The sequence below is a fragment of the Penicillium canescens genome, assembly GCF_028828765.1.
Source record: "Penicillium canescens strain IBT 15451 chromosome Unknown utg000007l_segment0_segment0, whole genome shotgun sequence".
Lineage (NCBI taxonomy): Eukaryota > Fungi > Ascomycota > Eurotiomycetes > Eurotiales > Aspergillaceae > Penicillium > Penicillium canescens.
Window position 1 is genome coordinate 638,802 of NW_026703969.1, and position 16,131 is coordinate 654,932.

A 16,131-nucleotide genomic window follows, 5' to 3' on the forward strand; every position below is an offset into this window, starting at 1 on the left:
TTCATAAACTCCGCCGTCAGGGCACCAGGTGTCACTGGGATCTGCAGAGTATTAGTGTTTCTGTTCATTTCCTGCCGAAGAGGTATGACCGACCTTGGGTTCGACGATTGTGCCGTTTGAAGATTCTTGTGTGTGGTTTTCCAACTTGGAATCATCTTCTCCATCTTGGGATACCAGACGCTGTCTCTTGGCTGGCCGGTCAATTGGGGAAGGCGAGGTGGGATGGTCCATCGTGGCTGTGGAAATGAAATGGAGGAAAAGTTCTGCTCGAGAGCCCTTTATAGACCGGCAAATTCACACCAAGGCTGCTGTGATTGCACTCATAACGCCTCGGGTCTGGTTTTCAACAGCGTTGAATAGTTCAGTAAACAGTTACCTCAAACGTTGATGCTCGATCTCACCTGTTGTTCACCCAAATACTCAGTTATATGAGGAATTGGGCGACAGGTGAAGCCTTACAACATACATTGCAGATGATATCCCTAATGGTGGCCTGCAAGTGTATTCCTGATGCATTGGATTCCTAAATCGAGTAGAGTTCGTTGAAGTTAATTGTAACGTTATTGTGACTGCGAACCATCTGAAGGACGGTGATGCAGATTTCGATTTCAGATAGCGCTTCATATCACGAGAGTTACCTAAATTAAATATCACTCGCTTTTACAGTCCACGGCCCATGTGTCTTCCTGGCAACGGCGCCAAAATCGTTTGACCGGAGTTATCGTCTTCTATCCGGTTCCCAATAATCCTTCGGATGTAATAGTCACTTCCCAACTCTAAAGATCTCCTCAAACTACCATTTTGTCGGTCTTCTACACACTACAAGCGCAATACAATTGGGACTTATCAAAAAAAATGTTAACTTCTTGTTTCCCAAAGCTTGAGTTAAAGCTTCAAAATTTATTCAAAGTCTTTTCTCCCAGTCGATCAAAATATCTCCCAGATATCCCTGCCACCGCTTCTGAATCCGAACGCACGCGGCGATCAGCTGCCCCGTCCCCAGAGGTTCCCCAACAAACATGAAAAAATCATGAAAAAGAAACAACAGACACCTCGATTGACTTGCAGTCCATCACCACAGAGCGTCACAAAACAGAGTCAAGCTCAACTCATGATCTGACTTAGATCCCGCGAGGAGAGTAGCAGGCTGCGGGTGGGTTGTGCAAAAGCAAAAGCTTTCGGGTGGCCACTTCCGTGGGAAACATGTGACAGTTGCCAGAGAACATCAATCAACTTTCTTTATCGGAGAACACCGTGCTTATCACTGGAGGCATGTAACGGATACAGCTCAACTGAAGGGGTTCCTCGTCTGGAGGAGATCCGGACGACGGATTTTCACGGCTCCGGCCAACTTAAGCACCCCTCGATTTGCCTCTTCGGGCAGTCTTTCCTTGTTTTTGAGAAGGCCTCATCGGGGAATACCCCCATATCAACGCTGTAGGGCATGCTGCTTGGCCATGCATGTACCAATAGAGGCGAATCATGAATTTTCGATTGACCCATGACATCTTTGGCTTGATCCAGTCGAGCATCTAACAAACGCAAATTTTGGTCGGCCCACACCTTCCGTCGAGAGCTATGGCGTCTGCACTCAAAACAAAAAAGTTGCTTTGCAGCCAAAGATAATCTCTGCGCTAAATGATATGCGAAAGAAGAGTTCTGGGAGAGCTGAAAGCACAATATGTCAGAAATATGGTGGATCTGCGTGTGGATTTCTGGGTATTTACCCAGAATATCTTACGACATCAGATCAGACACATCACATAAAAGTGCATATTACTCTTTGTCAGCATATCCTACAAAATTGTCAAGTTCATAGTTTTTAGTTAGAGAGAGAGTTTAATATTACCGTTCTGGAACCCATACAATGTTGGTCACTAATTACTGTTACAATACTCCATATATCCGGGATTCAATCGGCACGGTGTTTTGAAAGTGATACCTGTCATTTGCAACCCATATGCACCGCTCACGGTGTAAGGGATCGCCCAATGTTTGGCCCAATACCCATTGGAGATGAGTAGGATTCCAGGCCATGACGAGGAATAGCTGTAAATGCGTCTCAGGATGATTGTGACATTCTGGGGTGTGGCATCTGTAATCATGTAGGAAGAGCGAATTATATAGATATTTGAGAAAGCACATAGTAGGACTTTGCATCTCGCCGGGCCCTTACATGCCTGAGCGTGATGTCTGGGCCTATTTGGGCACCAAGGTTTGTCGTCTCATTCCTGGAAAGACGGTATTAATTCCTGGGGGCTCTAGTCGCATTATTCAGGGTTATACATGAAGCATACGCGATGCGTTGGAGAAATGATATGTGGGACGTCCATCTGGGCTCCTTGAACGCGAGGAACTAGAGGCGGCTTTCTCGCGCTACGTCTCGTATCCAGAGTCAACTATGTTGTTCTTAATATTGATTATTCACTTCGAGACAATATCAGCCTCTAGGTATACGTGAGACCATCGCACCCGAACCAAAAGCTATTGGGAGTATCGCTTCATTTCCAGAAAGAAACCGAGTCCCAATAGTTCTAACGCACCGGTACCTTGTCTGGGGTTTCAGCTAAGTGCAACCTGGCTGAGTGTGAAGACACCCAACTTTGAGCGGTAAGCTGTCACGGCTGGCAGTTTACAACCTAGCAGGGAAGTATCCGCTAGCGACGCGAGTTATGATCCTGTCGATTTTAGTCGCCCTCGATACCAATTGCTGTCACGCTTCCTACGGGCACCAGGCACCACAACATCGCCTTTGTGAATATACAATTGTGTAGTCCTAGTAAACCACACCTCGATAGGGCGGGATTTTGAATGTCTAATACAGTCTTATGTCCAAGCTAAGCCTAGGATGATCGTTATGGAAAGGGCAGGGTACGATGAGGGGTTTCATATGGCGCGCCCCCTCTTGTCTGGCTTTTGCTCTCTGGTCGTCTTGAGTATCACGGTGGCTGTGTTGAGTATCATGGTGGTTGAAGCTTATGGCACGGATTGGGAACAGATATATCCCCGCCCCTGTAAAAATAACTCCTTTAGTCAATTAATAGAATCAATCAGACAATCACTTATTTAAACAGACCGGGTCTTACAGGACAAATTTCCTCTTAAGAGGATCCTCTCAAGTAAGTTTTCCTCTCAAAAAAGGGTTTTTGGTTTGAAATGACACGGCAAAACCTCCAGAACAGCGTAAAACAGTTTAATCATGATGAACTAACTACAATGTACATTTTCCCCATTCGATTGAGTATCGATTGAGCATGTTGCCATCCCCATCCACCATGCTTCACACAAAGCAAGCTCTACTAGTATGGTGCGTTTGGACTGGCTTCAAAATTACTGGGGCATTGAATACCTGGCAAAGAGGAAGCTCTAGTGCCAGGGCAGATCTGTTCACCGCCGAAATCAAAAGCATAGCATACTCCCCATATCCCTAAAAGCGGTCAGTGACTACTACGTTGTATTAGAGGTATCAAAAAATCAAGACATACCGGCCGCACTACAAGCATCGCCTCCGCACCCCACATTTGTCATAGGGGTAGTGTATTGTCCAGTTGAAGCATTTAAGTCATCCGATGAGCAAAGACTTCCATCATCAGAGACAGAAACCGTCTGAATTATAGTTAATGATGATCTCGTGCCATAATAGGGTGAACTTACATATGTCTTGACCTGTGAGACAGTGAAATATGGCTGAAAATACAATATACATGCGGCACCATCCGCGCATTGTAAATCGTACCCAGTCGTTGTCACTGTTCTGATGCAAATACTCAGTACGATATCTAGAATCTTTCCTCCTGACTGAAGCAATAGATGAACTTACCCTGAAGCTTGGGTGAATTGACCCGTGGGCACAAGCTTTTCGACAGCATCTCCGAGATAACTTGTAGGCTTCATGCTTGTGTTAAATATTGTATACGTAGTAAGATAGAGTGGTTTGCTCACATGAAAAACACCGAGCTGAATAGCAAAGCCTCTCTGGAAGGACCGAGAAGTGGATGATGTGATTGTGCCTGGTCCACACTCATCGTCACTCATCTGATGCTGATTACCTTTGATGACATAGTATGAGGTAATTTCCTCGGTATTTCTTGTCTTGCAACTTCTAGCCTTTAGCTGGCCCTTATGCCTGTAGCAATGTATGAGAAGAAGGTCTGAAAAGTGTAATACAAGAATCCATTGACCACTCATGGTAGAGCACTTACCGATTCCTTCTTTTCAGTAGTTCGTTGCTTACAGAATCAATGCCGTCAGCGATATCTGCTTCCGTAAATAAGCTTGGCTTTTCGATCTCGGCAGTTTGGCGGTTCTGGTTCATGGACAAGGCGTCTTCCTTTACATGCAATACACCACAGCTGGCCAGCTTAATGGTCAGTCCACAAAGCAACAGCCAGATGCGAAGGTGTATCATGGTTTTAATTTTAAATATAACCAGGCGGTTAACTGAGTAAAGAGTTTAGGTCACGATCACGAGTTCGGAGGCAAAGCTTCTCTTTTACATCTGCATAGTTAAATTATACTGTACAAGGAAGAAGCGGTTTATATATGTTTTTTTTGCATTTACCGGGAGGACCTACTCACAGCCTTCTGGTATCGAATTGTAAGCGAATTGCATATTTACCTGGAATACAAATGAAGGTACACTATGACTGCTGTCCAAGCTCTGGGACTGAGCATCGAAGTGTCTAGGGTGACTCTCTAGCCTAGTAAGATGTCATTTACAAGCAATAGCCGAAACCGGTAAACTTATTTTCCCTAAATGAGCTGTATTACGGAAGTTTCACTTCGGATCTTTAGTGTACTTAATAAGATCCTCCTACTTACCATATTTCGCGGGGCCCCTCTCCAAGCCCCGTGATACGTTGGGGCCCCGCAATGGCTTGTGCCAGCACTGTAACATGCCCCGCTATTACGCGTCTTCTCCACATTACACCAAAGCAGACTCAGAAACTGGCGAATTAAGCTTAAGAACTCTGTAGGTGTAGGACTAGTCCAGTGTTCCATATGGAGCTCACTATGAGGGTTTTAGGAGCACTTTGCCCTGAAAACATTACTTACGCGCCCAGCTTGCAATTAGCCCAATAGGCTTTTGCCAACTCGTTTTCAACTGCCACTCTTTAAAGCTAGTTCATAACTTAGTTCGTAGTGTGCCGAGTACGGTGTAATATACTATCTAGCACGACGATAAGTACGATTGACGCAAGCGAGGACATAGCGGTGGAAGTCTGTTGTTTCGCGTTATAGCCTAAAATTATATGCAAAGTGAGGAAGGCTGTTGTACAAGCTAAGCTGTAATCTAAAGTATTCCGATTCTATTGCGGTGGTGCTCTACCTTGAGCTTAAGGGAAGTGTATTACTATACAAATAGGCGTGAAGAAAGTGTTGAAATATCTGACTATGGAGGTTCTCTTGGCAAGAAGTTTTTTTTTTGTCATTGAAATGAGGTGTTTTAATTCTGACTCTCTGAAGAGGTACTTCTACAGCTATTTGTAGTAGTAAAAATACAATAAGCGAGAGTGCGACGGACCTGCAAGAGTTCCATGGTACAAAACATCTAATAAGCCCTATATGGTCGTTGCGCATGAATTCAGAGATGCTGTGGCCTCAGGCTCACTGAGCCAATATCTCAACAGAAAGAAAGGGGTTACGATAGCAGCTTGTAGCGCATCAATGTGCTTGCTTACACACTTGCCATGGACCCGTTATATATATCGGAGTTTTCCTGCGATGTTAGCATGTAAAAGAACCTCTTGCATTCATCCTACAGTAGCAAGTCAGCCTTACTCACAACGACTATACATTATCAGTTTTAAAGTTTTAAACTTTACATGTACTTTATTCTCTGCACTCTTAAGGTCTTCTGTACCACAGTTATAAACCAGCACAAAATGCTGACTTAGTCTTAGAGTGTCTGACGGCAAAGAGTTCCAACAGTGCTGTAACGGCTGGAGGGTCAGCAAGACTACAGACTGTTGTAACCAGATGGTATTGTCTGGGGGCTATAAAACAGGTTAGTACGTATCCAATTTTCATCCGTCTGTATTAATAAAGCTTCCACGGTGTGGGCATCTCCTGGGGAGACAGACAATGGCTATGCATATTTACTTGTAAGTGTGACCACAACGAGGTGACATACCCAGGCTATTATGGAAACCAGACCGATTACCTGAAGTGTGTTGCGAACTCTGATCACGAGATCAGCGCAGATGCGTGGGCAGATGCTGGATGTGTGAATGATTGCGGGGAGGATTGGTATTATGTCGAATAAAGCAGTGGACTGTAGTTACAGTATCGCTGGTGCTTACTGTACGCGTGGGCGACAAATGGGCATTTTTCTGAGAGAGGGGGATGATGGTGTCGAACTCATACCCGTATAACGGCCATACTCGAAAGCGTGTCAGGATAATCCTCGCCAATCTTTATCTTGCTCCTCCCTATCACCTGTATAAAAAGCCGCTTGGCTTTCTTCTACCGTCCCTTGTTCCCATACATTGATGCAAGATTGGCCATTTTCGTCAGTGTACCTTAAGGTGTGAAGGGTCGGCAAACTAATGATCTGCTTACGTGATAAATGACCTCCTAGCGTAGTAGCACTGTTCCTAGGAGTTGTGTACAAGCAACCAGCAACATGAGCAATTTATTGACAGAGGCTATATGAATGCTTTTTCGCGTGCGGTCGGAAGTAATTTGAAAGTTTTGGTTTTATCGCTTGTCAAGCCACCCCACTATACGATGCGATTTTTGTTACTTTGTAACGTCGAGTTATTCAACGAGTGATTTTTAGAAGTAGATGAAAAGGGATAATGTTGTTATCCGACGGTAGCATATTTGCCGACACAATAGGGGGCATAGTAGCGGGCATGGCAGCGGACATAGCTGCCGACAGTGGTACAACTGTATAATATAATTAAAAACAGGAGTGTGTCAGCCGTGTAAGAGTCGTATGATAGTCTACAATAGAATATATGAGCGAGATTTAGGCAGAAGCGGATATGTGTTGGATATCCAAATTGTACAATATGCCGCAGCATTGACTATACATGGGTCATTCGCAGCAACCGGGTCAGCCGCGTATAATTCAACACAGGCGACGCCCCAGCTCAGGAAAGTAATGGTATTGACTGCTTTGTCTGAAATATCCAGAGATCAAGGTTCTGGGGAGTGAACCACATCCTATTTTGGTTGTGAAGCGAATTGACCTTTGAAATCGGTCGTTTCGTCCAATGCCTGCTGGTCCCACTCTAGGTCCCGTGGCATACCTATGGGCACGCGACTCTTCGGTTCTGTCAGGGTTGTGGATCTAGTTACGTAATTAGATAATACGGCTTGTCATCCTGGATCTTAGCCAGCGCACGGCATTTTGCTTGTGAAATGAGATAGACAGTGACACGGGAGGGAAGAGGTCATTGGTTGACAAAAAGTACGTCTGATTACGTGATCAAAGAGGTTCGCCGACCTACAGCTGGTCCTTCAGGGGGTTTGGCCCTACTGAGGCTTACAGAAAGCTCGGAGGAAGCTTGTCAACTGAGAAGGCACTCCAACATGGTGTATTACGATTTGTCATCTTAATTAGTTACAGATGTTAAATACTTAACCCTTGGTGATGAAATATATTGTCGTACTGTATATTTCTGTCAATTACTACTATTTACTAATCGCGACGGATCATCGTTTCCGACCCCCTCGCTTCGGTGATGTAGTGGTCGGATTTCAGGTTTTAACTACCAGAAAAAAGAAATCCATCGCAGTGGGCCAAGTTTGCGGAGCACCCCGACGGCCGACATTCTGCCATAGCCAAGTCAGCTTCCTTCGGGGTGGGCCGCCAATGATGGCCGCGTCGGGCGTCCCGTATTTGCACGCATTGGGGAATCGGTGACTACCCAAGACCGGGGTATAATAATGTCTCACTCTTCTCCACAGTACAGAGGATTTCGAAAACAATTTACCCCCAGACACACCCGTTTTCTTTTCCCAGAGACCCACAAAGACGTCTAGTCCGGATCGCTGGGTTCAGATTCCGCCGCAGCCAATAGTACGGTTGTTACGCCTCAAGGAAGGTACCTCAGCTAGCCATATTTAGATTAGCGCATTCTGAGTGGGGCGCTGGGAAAGAAAGCGTGTGTGTCTGGGGGTAAACTGTTTTCGAAATCCTCTGTAGTTGGCCTGAACTGTACACACGGAGGACAACCGGTCGAAATGAAACCCGCTGTATGTCGAAACACCAGTTTCGGGCTCGATGAAAAGCAGCGCAGATTGGTACACGGAACTACTTGCTGTTGATCTTCGAGCGCCCGGAATATTGTGTGAGTGTGAGCGTGCCACGTGGCGACGGAATCGATTTTGAATAATGGCGGGACGGACCGCGATGCGAACCCCTGAACCGCCCGACCGTGACGACGAACGCGAAGATTCACCGCCACGATTGTCGAGGCCGAGACGCACTACCCGACCACCCAGTAATCATGCTCGGGATCAAGAGATCGACAACCAGCAGAGAACGACACGGTCTCAACTGAGAAAGAAAACCCAAGACAAGCCAGTAACCCAACGTAACGCGGTCACTTCGGACGACTCCGCAACGGAGAGCGAGTACCTCAACGTCGCCGCACTCGTGAAGGAGCTCATCAAACTCAGGCGAGAGATCAGGCGTCGCGATGAATGCACAAGAAAGAGCTTCAGAAGGTTAAAGAAGAATTTAGTGTTGCCCTTGCCGAAGTCCGACAGGAGCTACAGACCCAGACAGATAGACCTTCGACACCGCAATCCCACGTGGAGGCATGCGCTCAGAATAGCCACGATGAGATCCTCCGCGAGATTCAATCCTTGCGCGATGCCATCAGCCCTTCCGTTGCCACTGGCTCCCCGTCCTATGCAGATATCGCCCGTACTCCTCCACTCAGTCACCCGAGCAACATACGGACGCTCTCGACGTCGAATACAACACCGACCACTTTCACCGACACGTTGTATTGCACAATAGATACCTTGAAAATGGCAGAAAATGAAAACGAGAGGATTTCCGCAGGCCCAATCCGGACGGCGGTCGAGAGAGAGATTCGGACGATGGAAGGCCACACGCACTGGCGCTGTCGCGCTGTTACCGTGGACCCGAAGAACATCAACTGAATCAGAATAGCGTGCCGCGACGAAGATGAACACCAGCTGGTCAAGAAAGTGGCGGAAGCAAAGATCGGCGCGGGAGCCCGGGTACTCCGTGACGAGCTCTACCCGATCAAAGTTGACAGCGTCAACAAGGCCGCCGTGCTAGATGAAAAAGATGAGATCCGAGCCGAAGCCGCAGCAGCCTTGAGCGAAGAGAATGAAGCTACCGTGGCTAAGATCGCATGGCTTAGCAGAAAGGATAGTGCGAAGGCATATGGGTCCATGGTCGTTTACCTGACTAAAGGCACTGACGCACGGAGGCTTCTGGCTGACGGGTTCTTTCATGCTGGAGGAGAATCTGGCGTGACAAGTACCTTCGAGTATCGACCTCGACCGATGCAATGTTACAATTGCCAGAAAATTGGACACAAGGCATTCCAGTGCAAGAACACCCAGAAATACGCCAAGTGCGCCGCGGAGGGCCACCGCCACAGTCGCTGCGACCAAACGGTTCCGAAGTGCGTTCCATGCGGGGGCCCTCATGAATCGTTCAGCAAAAATTGTCGGAAACTCTACCCTTCACGACATGAATAAAAGCGTTCGAATCATTCAACTGAATGTGAGGAAACAGGGAGCAGTGCATGACAGTATGATGAGCGATGAAGAGACCCGGGACGCAGTGGCACTAGCGATTCAGGAACCTCAAGCGAGGAGAATCCAAGGGCGGCTCCTGACAACCCCGATGGGACATCACAAATGGACCAAGATGGTCTCCTCCACTTGGAGGGAGGGCCGATGGGCAATCCGAAGTATGCTGTGGATCAATAGGGATGTGGAAGCGGAGCAAGTGCCGATCGAGTCGCCCGACCTGACCGCAGCGGTTATCCGCCTCCCGGAGCGCCTGATATTTATGGCATCAGTCTACGTAGAGGGAGGAGATGCCGCAGCGTTGGACGACGCATGTGATCGCCTCAGAAAAGCGATCAGTAAGGTACGGCAAGATGCGGGAACAGTGGTGGAGATCGTGATCGTGGGGGACTTTAACCGCCACGATCAGCTCTGGGGAGGAGACGACGTATCTTTAACAAGACAAGGAGAAGCGGATCCAATCATCAACCTCATGAGTGAATTCGCTCTCTGTAGCCTGCTCAAACGAGGCACGAAGACATGGCACGGTGGAGGGCAGAGTGGGGACTGCGAGTCCACTATCGACCTCGTCCTGGCCTCAGCCAGCTTGACAGACTCGATGGTCAAGTGCGCAACACACGGAACGGAGCACGGCTCGGACCACCGCGCTATTGAGACCATTTTCGACGCCCCATGGCCAGCTCCACAGCACCCGGAACGACTTTTGCTGAAAAACGCGCCATGGAAGGAAATCAACGCGCGAATTGCGAGCGCCTTAGCCACCACTCCTTCGGGAGGCACGGTGCAGCAGAAAACCGACCGGCTCATGTCTGCGGTGTCGGAGGCGGTGCATGTTTTGACGCCGAGGGCCAAACCGTCGCCACAAGCAAAGCGATGGTGGACGGCGGACCTAACACAACTCCGTCAGATATACACATATTGGAGAAACCACGCCCGCTTGGAGCCACGAGCAGGGCGAAAGGCACCACACCTGGAAAATATGGCCGCAAGTGCGGCGAAACAATACCACGATGCTATTCGCAAACAAAAGAAGAAGCACTGGAATGAGTTCCTGGCGGACAACGATAATATATGGAAAGCCGCGAAATACCTGAAGTCGGGAGATGATACAGCATTCGGGAAGGTCCCACAGCTCCTCAGGGCGGATGGAACTATGACCGCCGATCATAAAGAGCAAGCGGAGGAACTACTGACCAAATTCTTCCCGCCACTGCCGGACAGAATTGACGATGAAGGGACCAGGCCGCAGAGAGCGCCCGTGGAGATGTCTGCCATCACTATGGAAGAGGTCGAACGGCAGCTGTTGGCGACAAAATCTTGGAAAGCACGTGGTGAAGATGGCCTACCAGCGATAGTGTGGAAGATGACGTGGCCCGTGGTCAAGCACGAGGTCCTGGAGCTATTCCAAGCGTCGCTGGAAGAAGGCACGTTGCCTGAGCAGTGGAGACATGCGAAGATCATACCGCTCAACAAACCGAACAAAGAGAACTATACCATTGCGAATGCCTGGAGGCCGATTTCCCTCCTAGCAACATTGGGAAAGATACTGGAATCAGTGGTAGCAGAAAGGATCTCACACGCGGTGGAGACGTATGGCCTGCTTCCGACCAGCCACTTCGGGGCCCGAAAGCAGCGGTCCACGGAGCAAGCACTCCTACTCTTGCAAGAGCAAATATACGCGGCATGGCGTGGCCGACGCGTCTTGAGCCTGATCAGTTTCGACGTCAAAGGAGCCTACAATGGGGTCTGTAAGGCACGATTGATCCAGAGGATGAAAGCGCGAGGTATACCAGAGGCTCTGCTTCGGTGGGTCGAGGCGTTCTGCTCGGAGCGAACGGCGACCATCCAAATCAATGGGCAAGCATCGGAGGCCCCAAACCTCCCACAGGCTGGACTGCCTCAGGGCTCACCCCTGGCCCCAATCCTCTTCCTCTTCTTCAACGCAGATCTCGTACAACGACAGATCGACAGCCAGGGAGGAGCGATGGCCTTCGTGGATGACTTTACCGCGTGGGTGACCGGACTGACTGCGCAGAGCAACCGGCAAGGTATTGAAACGATCGTCAATGAAGCACTCGACTGGGAAAGAAGAAGTGGAGCGACTTTTGAAGCAGAGAAAACTGCAATTATACACTTCGCCCCCAAGGCCCACAAATCGGATTCAGAGCCATTCACCATTAAGGGAGAGACCGTTGAACCCAGAGACCATGTCAAGATTCTTGGCGTCATAATGGATACGAGACTCAAATACAAGGAACACATCGCGAGGGCAGCGTCCAAGGGACTTGAGGCGGCGATGGAGCTTCGGCGGCTTCGGGTCTATCCCCCGCAACAGCGCGACAGCTATTCACCTCGTCGGTGGCCCCGGTGGTGGACTATGCCTCCAATGTCTGGATGCACGCTTTCAAGAATAAGAACATCGGGCCGATCAACAGAGTCCAGAGGGTAGGAGCGCAAGCGATTGTCGGGACATTCCTCACAGTTGCGACCAGCGTAGCGGAAGCGGAGGCTCACATCGCCACGGTGCAACACCGGCTCTGGAGACGAGCTGCGAAGATGTGGACGGACACGCACACTCTACCGGTAACCAATCCACTCCGCAGGAGTACAGCTCAGATCAAGAAGTTCAGAAGATACCACCGTTCGCCATTGTATCAGGTCGCAGACGTGCTGAAAAGCATTGAGATGGAAACCCTGGAGACCGTCAATCCATTCACATTGGCACCATGGGAGGAACGTGTACAGGGAGATGGTCAAGATCTACCAGAGACACTGACCGAAACGGGCGGGGTCATGCGGATCGCGGTCAGCAGTTCGGCGCGGAATGAGATGGTAGGATTTGGCGTGGCGATTGAGAAGCGGCCACCTCGGTAGCGAATACCGAGGCTGAAAACCTTCTCCGTCACGCTGGGTGCAAGAAATGAGCAGAATCCATACTCTGGGGAATTGGCAGCAATGGCACACGCATTGAACACGCTGCGAGGACTGAAACGGTGCAGAGTCACGCTGCTCACGAGTAACAGAGCGGCGGCCCTCACGCTGAAGAATCCTCGACAACAGTCGGGCCGGGAACACATCTGCCAGATATACAAGTTGATCCAAAGACTACGGAGACACGACAACCGGATAGACATCCGCTGGGTCCCAACCAGCGAGAAGAACGAATTGGGCCTGGCGAAAGAGCAGGCAAGGTCCGCGACTCAAGAGGACACTACCCCACAAGCACAGGTCCCCCGAATGAAGTCGACCACCCTGAACATTGTACGATCCCAAGTCGCGGCCAGTCAATGCTTGCCGGAGAACGTAGGCAGACATTCCAAACGAGTAGATGCAGCACTCCCAGGGAAACACACGCGGAAGCTGTACGATCGGTTGTCGTGGAAGGAAGCGAGCGTACTGGCCCAACTCCGGACTGGCATGGCTAGACTCAACGAATATCTCCATCGAATCAATGTCGCAGAGTCAGATCAGTGTGCATGTGGACAAGCAAGAGAGACCGTGGAGCACTTCCTCTTTCGATGTCAGCGGTGGACCACGCACCGGACGGAAATGCTGCAATGTACTCAGACTCACCGAGGCAACATATCCTTTTTCCTAGGCGGAAAATCGCCTTTGGATGACCAGAACTGGAAGCCGAATTTGGAAGCAGTGCGAGCCATAGTACGGTTTGCAATCGTCACGGGCCGACTCGACGCCGCTTAACCGTGTCGACCAACCCAGATTAACCCTATCCCGCCCCAACCCCAATCTAACCCCCACCAACTACCTTGTGCCAGAGCCGGTAGACGCGCTTCAGTTGCCTAGGATAGGATGTTGAACACTTGGAGAATCGCCGTCAAGCAAGTCTACTAACTCAACACTAACCCACAAGGACCCTCTAAGATATTGACATCTGAGATGACATACACTGAAAAGAATCTTGTATGGGCTGCAAGGAGACATAGCATTAGCTAAGACGTGTATATTTAGATCTGTGATAGTTGCCCTTTCGGTTCAGCCGCCGGGCGTTAATGAATTGTGTGTGTGTGTGTGTGTAGGTTTCACCCGCTTGAATACGTCCAACGGCTCAGCAAGGCGGAGTACGATCAGGTAAAACAGTGTCGGTCGGTGATTCTTTAGCTCGTGGCTCTTGAGTCGGCTCGGCTGTGACTCGCGACTAGATGATCTCCTTTTCTCGATTCGTAGGTGATATGGTAATGTTAATCTGAGGGCTCGATATGACGGGGCCTTTGCCTCACTTCTCCTTGCACACAGACTTGGACTAACAATCTGGCCGTCTGCGAATGTATGTCTCACCTGCCATCAAGCCAGAAAAATCAACCAGCGCTCCCCGGGTTTTTCAGATTTCCAGGCATCGAAAGATACGAGAAGTCAACCGAGGACAATGAGGATCACCCAATGGACGCCATGATTTTAACCCACAAGAAACTGTTCTTTCGGATACCGAGACGCACGGTGGTGCAAGCCCATTGTGGCTTGGACTCTGTACCAGGTAGACACATCAGCACATGACTGATGCACAGAGTCGACTGAGAGAATGGCCGAGACGATCTGAACATTACTTTGGCTCATCATCGATGCCACCAGTAGTTATGTGGAAATGATAGACAGCATGCGATCGCATCGGTATAGGGGAGCTCAGGCAGACAAGACATTTGCCTCGCTTCGCATTCTACTGAGTGACGGGAATATGAGGGGCCTCCTGTTGTACGTCCGAGTCAGCAAGGCTTACCACTTGGACGAGTTGTTATGACTCACCTGTTCATAGATGTTCGCTTGAGACAAGACGATCAATTAGCTTCGTGGCCGTATCTTACCGACGAGATCACTTACAATTGTCTTCATCAATGCAGTCACCATTCATGCCAATTGACATGATGTTGTATCCAGTTCGTCGCACTCTCCGGCTGTCGCTTCGGATAAGCCGCGCTGGGTGCACCGGGCAATTTCTGAGCCCCAAGCGCACGTGACGAACCCACCTGTGACAAGAAATTGTACAGTCGTAATGGGACAAGACCTCGCGATGAGTACGGCGAGAGGTTCATACACCCCGCCGTTCACGGTGTGAGGGCGGTGAGGTTGAGGCGGAAGACGCGATGGATCACGCGTCGTAGTGACGCCTTGGTCTTATCTCCGATGCGGCGATAGAACTCCCAACAGCGATGTTTCACATTGGGGATGGGCTGCTCCTAATTCCAATAGCATGAAAATCGGCAGTGTCCATGTTTTGGAGCACAAAAATTTGCGCGAACAACTGATATAGCACAGCAGAGGGCGCGACAAATCACTCACACTACCAGGATGAATGGACTTCCTTGCAGTCAAGCTCGCAATCGAATGTCCATACCTGTTATTGGTATTACTCCACCTAAGGTATGCTGGCTAGTCTTAAGCGACGGGACCAGGAAAGATGTGTAGGCCATGGCTTGTGCAGAGCACTAACAGGAGTGCGGTAGCCTCGGGGGCACTCTAATGCGATGTCCTTAGTTCACTGTCATTCATTAGCTTTCAGATCGGCGAGATAGTGAATGACTCACATGTTCTGGTGGCCAAAAAGAGACGGCAAAAAGCTGTGGCCCTTGCGCTCGTGCCTTGTTGTCGAATTTCCTCGGTTATATTTAAATCGCATCGACTTCAGGATCAGTAGAATCCAGACAAGTCAGGCTAAGATTCACATAACTGCGACGCGGGTATTCGCGCTCTCTTGGGAATACGCACAGAGGCTGTACAGTAGGTCAGCTCAGTCGGCTGCTGTGGCGGAGGCATCTTCGCATAGACATCTTTAATCGGCTAGTGTGGATAGCAGTGCATCTGGTGGGAATCATACCTGTATCTCTCACAAGCACTGTCTGGCTTGCTAATCCACGATGTATTCAATGAATGTCAGTACAGTGGCAATTTCAGTATGGGGTCAATGGGGAAGAACTTCTCAAGTGGCTCAGACACAAGCCTTCTCGAATTTGCAGAGTCGGGAGAATAAATTGTAGAGCAAATTGCCGGGGTAGAGGACGTATTTATAGGCTTATCGGCTTCTGTGACTTACAAGCTTTGTACCTATCCTAATTGAGGTCCATTGAAACTCATGTTTTCTTTTTGCCGCAATATTTGCAGCGACATCTTTGATGCCTTGAGATGCTTAGTGAGAGAGAGAGTAAAAGTGGTGTTGAGAAAAAGGATGCTGAGTTGGTCAAGAAACGTTGGCTGACTGTGAATCTTTCACGGCTCTCTAAAATTCAGGCACTGAGTACTATTCAATCCGAAATGGCAGGCTCATATTTCTTGTTCTGATACCTCACCTGTGAGTGACTCAACGTTGGATCACCGAAAAGCGCCTACAATTTCGTCCCGAGAAGTATGTATTTCTTTTTCTTAACCTCGCTTTAG

General features: G+C 49.1%; 2 protein-coding genes across 2 annotated transcripts; one reads left to right on the plus strand and one right to left on the minus strand.

The window, feature by feature from the left end:
• Positions 1 to 3,557: 3,557 nt before the first annotated feature.
• Positions 3,558 to 4,408, minus strand: N7446_010601 (uncharacterized protein; the record flags this gene model as incomplete). The annotated part of the gene is made up of 3 exons (XM_058519344.1): positions 3,558 to 3,606; positions 3,821 to 4,126; positions 4,203 to 4,408. 3 exons carry the CDS (start codon positions 4,406 to 4,408, stop codon positions 3,558 to 3,560), a joined length of 561 nt encoding a protein of 186 aa, XP_058368182.1.
• A 3,936-nt stretch (positions 4,409 to 8,344) lies between these two features.
• N7446_010602 (uncharacterized protein) lies at positions 8,345 to 12,621 on the plus strand (the record flags this gene model as incomplete). Its single annotated transcript, XM_058519345.1, has 5 exons — positions 8,345 to 8,608; positions 8,665 to 9,085; positions 9,134 to 9,617; positions 9,697 to 12,064; positions 12,091 to 12,621. The coding sequence occupies 5 exons, from the start codon at positions 8,345 to 8,347 to the stop codon at positions 12,619 to 12,621; spliced, it is 4,068 nt and encodes a 1,355-aa protein (XP_058368183.1).
• Between the last annotated feature and the right edge of the window lie 3,510 nt (positions 12,622 to 16,131).